The sequence below is a fragment of the Kogia breviceps genome, chromosome 3, assembly GCF_026419965.1.
Source record: "Kogia breviceps isolate mKogBre1 chromosome 3, mKogBre1 haplotype 1, whole genome shotgun sequence".
Classification (NCBI taxonomy): domain Eukaryota; kingdom Metazoa; phylum Chordata; class Mammalia; order Artiodactyla; family Physeteridae; genus Kogia; species Kogia breviceps.
In genome coordinates, this window is record NC_081312.1 from 55,209,279 (window position 1) to 55,212,632 (window position 3,354).

Sequence of the window (3,354 nt, forward strand, 5' to 3'; positions counted from 1 at the left end):
TCAACCTTTGCAATAGAGTGATATGGCTATCACCACCTTAACCAAGTTATAAAACTTAGCATCTGGGCTTCCCTGGTGGCGCAGTGGTTGAGAGTCTGCCTACGGATGCAGGGGACACGGGTTCGTGCCCCGGTCCGGGAAGATCCCACGTGCCGCGGGGCTGCTGGGCCCGTGAGCCATGGCCGCTGAACCTGCGCGTCCGGAGCCTGTGCTCCACAACGGGAGAGGCCACAGAAGTGAGAGGCCCGCGTACCAGAAAAACAAAAAACAAAAAACAAAAAAAAACTTAGCATCACCAATAGTGGGACACCTGATATTACATCATGAGGTGATGTCATGTAAAGTTCATCTCATTATAGATGGTAATGTGGTAAATACAGATGAAGCATATGAATATCCCCTGTACTATTCTTTTAAGTAACCTACAGATTTGGAATTTTCAAAATAAAAACTTTTGAGGAAAAAAATCTCAGTTCAGATGTCATATCTTATTCGAAGGCTTTTTTTTTACTTTTCCAGTGGAATTATTTTTTCTATTTTCAGTATTCCCACAGGACCCTTTATATTTCTATTTTAGCACTTAACACATTTGTAACTGCCTGTTTATAGGTCTGAACTTTTCCCTAAACTCTGCAGAACTGGTCTCATCTTCCTTCCCAGAACTTGGCTCTTTATCTGGCACCTACCAGGTATTCGGTGTTTGTTGTATGAATGAGATAACAGATAAGCCAAACTGACAGGCCAAAACTGAAATCCAAGCATTGTCTATATCAAATTGTGCCTCAAATTTAATCCAATCAATCAAGCAGGAAACCTACCTAACCAACCAAACCTGTCTCATTATAATAGACACATCAGCAAATTGACTTAAAAACAAAGCATACAGCCCTCAAGGAGCCTCACCTTTAAGTCATTACAAGCATACTTTCATTTTAAATTCTTTCATTGCTTCAACTCAAGGAAATTAGGGAAGATGCATACCTGTTCTATTTCCTTTGAATTGGAGGTCTGGTTTCCTCCTGTGACTCCAGGCTGCTCATTTTCCCATGGTAATTTATTTTTTCCTTTTCCTGCACTTAGTACCCTTCGAGTACAGATAGTTGGACTGTAAGATCCATAAATTTGCATGCTATCTCTTGTGTGGTCACCACAGTGACAGTGTGCACTCTGAGTTCTGTTACCTGCCAAAAGCCAGTCTGTATCTGCTCCACGTGCCAAATGGCTTGATCTACCCTGGGCAGATGATGGCATGAGTACTGCATACTCCACAAATCCCTGTTCTGTTAACTTTGGGAGGGTTTTCCTAGCCAATCTGGCCTGCACAGCATTCATCACTCCATCTCCGTTATCTTGCAGCTCAACAGTATCCACAGCTTTGAAAAGGATGCTGGTTTTACCTGAGCCCATTGATGATGCCAACACAGCAAAGGCTTCAAGAGCTGCTTGGCGTACCCGGTGTTTGCTATCTACAAGAGCTGGGGCAAGATCAAAAGACAGTTTGGATAAGTCAAAATCCTCACTGGGATAGGTCAGGAGGGAGCAGATGCAAATGTTCACCACTTCCTCTCTCACTCTGGAATGCTTATGTTTGACATGTTCCAGGAGTAAGCAAAGCACCTGTTGAGGGCCTACTTCCTTCATTAGCTTGAGGAAGATTTTCATGTATTCTTGTTTGATCACCAACTTGTTGTCTGCCAGCACTTTGACAGAAGCTGCTATAACTGGTCCCAAGAACTGTTGTACCTGCTCTCCAAGACGAACAACCAGTAAATGCAGGACTTGAAGTGTGCCATGGACCACTTTGAAGTTAGAATCGTCTAACAAATTATACATCAAACTAATGAAACCGACGAGGCTAGAATGAGAGGTGGAACTAGGGTTAAAGCGTCCCATCACCTGTTTTAGCTCCTCAATAGCCTGAGTCCGGTTCTTATAGTCTTCCTGATCTAACAACCTTGAATGCAGCTCCTGAGGAATAATCCCAAATTTAAGATTGCTGTTGGAAAGAGGCACTGCACTGGGAAGGGGATCTTCAGGAAATCCAGAGGCTTCAAGTTCCAAATAATAAGGAACCTGACTTCCAAACTGGGACTCCAGGCGGCGATTGTAGTGTCTCCTCAGGGCAGAAGGCAGGCGAGAGATATATGACTGAAACCTCTCTTGGCCAAGACGCTCCCCAATTTGTTGAAGTGCAGAGAAGGCTGTCTCAGATTCTTCTTCTATCTCCTGACCGCCAAGCTTTCGGGCTAAGGATATTATCACCTCGGTAAGATCTAGGCCGAGCAACAAATCCTCAGGAGTAAGCAAGATAGGGAACAGTAATGCCGTGGAAGCTCTAAGCCGGGCATCGGTACTTTCCAGTCCTTGTTGTATAAGCATTCTCAGCACCTGTCCAGAACTACGTTTCAGACACACGTGTAGGATCTGCAGCGCATCTTTCCGCAGGGCTGGATTCTCTTCTCGTAAGGAGACAACTAGTTGAGGCAGAAGTGCTAGGCTAAAGGCCTCTTCCAACTGGTCTGCCTCCCCCTGACCCCGGAGAACGTCCGAGAGGAGTTGCAAGCAGAGTCGCTTCTCATCACTACCTCCTTCCACAAGCACTCGGCCCAGGGCCCTATACAATGCTTCCTTTCGTCGGGGGAAGCCAAGTCTACCGCCCCGGCGCGGCAAAGCAGCCTGTAAAGCCTGGAAGGCCTCGGAAGGATCCGGCGCTGTCCGGAGTTGTTGAAGGAGCCGAGTCTCCTCTTCATCTCCCCCTGACAAACCACCTCCAGACCCAGACCAATTACTTGAGATTGCCTCCGCGGGCATCAAGAGGGTCGAGGCCAGAGGCGAAGGTGTCGGGGGGCAGGAACCGTGCTCTCCGGTAGCTCCACGGCAGCAGCAGTTTTTTTCGCCTCTCATGGCGCCCCCACCTCGTCTATCATCAGTCTCTGGGGCGGGAGGACGACTGCGGCTCTGGAAGCGATAGGCACAGAAGGCTGGAAGGGGCGGCAGCGGGAGCAGCGCGAAGGGCGAAGCCGCCATGAAGGGTCGTCAAGTGGCGGAGCCTGTAGGAAACCATCGTCTCCGAAGGGCTCGATGGAGCCCAGCCTTCCTGTTCTTCTCCAAGCCTCAAGCTGCAGAGGAGGAAAAAGAACAGCTTAAGCCCCCAACTCCAGGAGACTGCCTTCGGCAAAATGGCCCCCGTCTGAGCCCCATACCGCACAGCTGCCTCCGGGTGTAACCAGGGGCACCACGTGACCAAACCGATCGCTTCCATGGTGATGTACCCAGAGCGGACCTCTTGACCCGGAAATCAATCTGCCGTGATGAATGCTGGGTCATGTAGTCCACATCGGAAGTTCGGACTAG

The 3,354-nt window shown here is 48.5% G+C and overlaps 1 protein-coding gene across 2 annotated transcripts in view; it reads right to left on the reverse strand.

The window, feature by feature from the left end:
• The window catches only part of TOGARAM1 (TOG array regulator of axonemal microtubules 1), an 81,604-nt gene extending 78,363 nt beyond the window's left edge, over positions 1 to 3,241 (reverse strand). The window contains exon 1 of one of the 2 annotated variants that reach the window (XM_067028508.1): positions 982 to 3,241. In XM_067028508.1, the coding sequence (XP_066884609.1) occupies positions 982 to 3,027 (2,046 nt within the window). In that variant the 5' untranslated portion in view covers positions 3,028 to 3,241. The remainder of the gene's footprint in view (positions 1 to 981) is intronic. The other variant, XM_059058950.2, reaches the window with a different exon arrangement.
• Between the last annotated feature and the right edge of the window lie 113 nt (positions 3,242 to 3,354).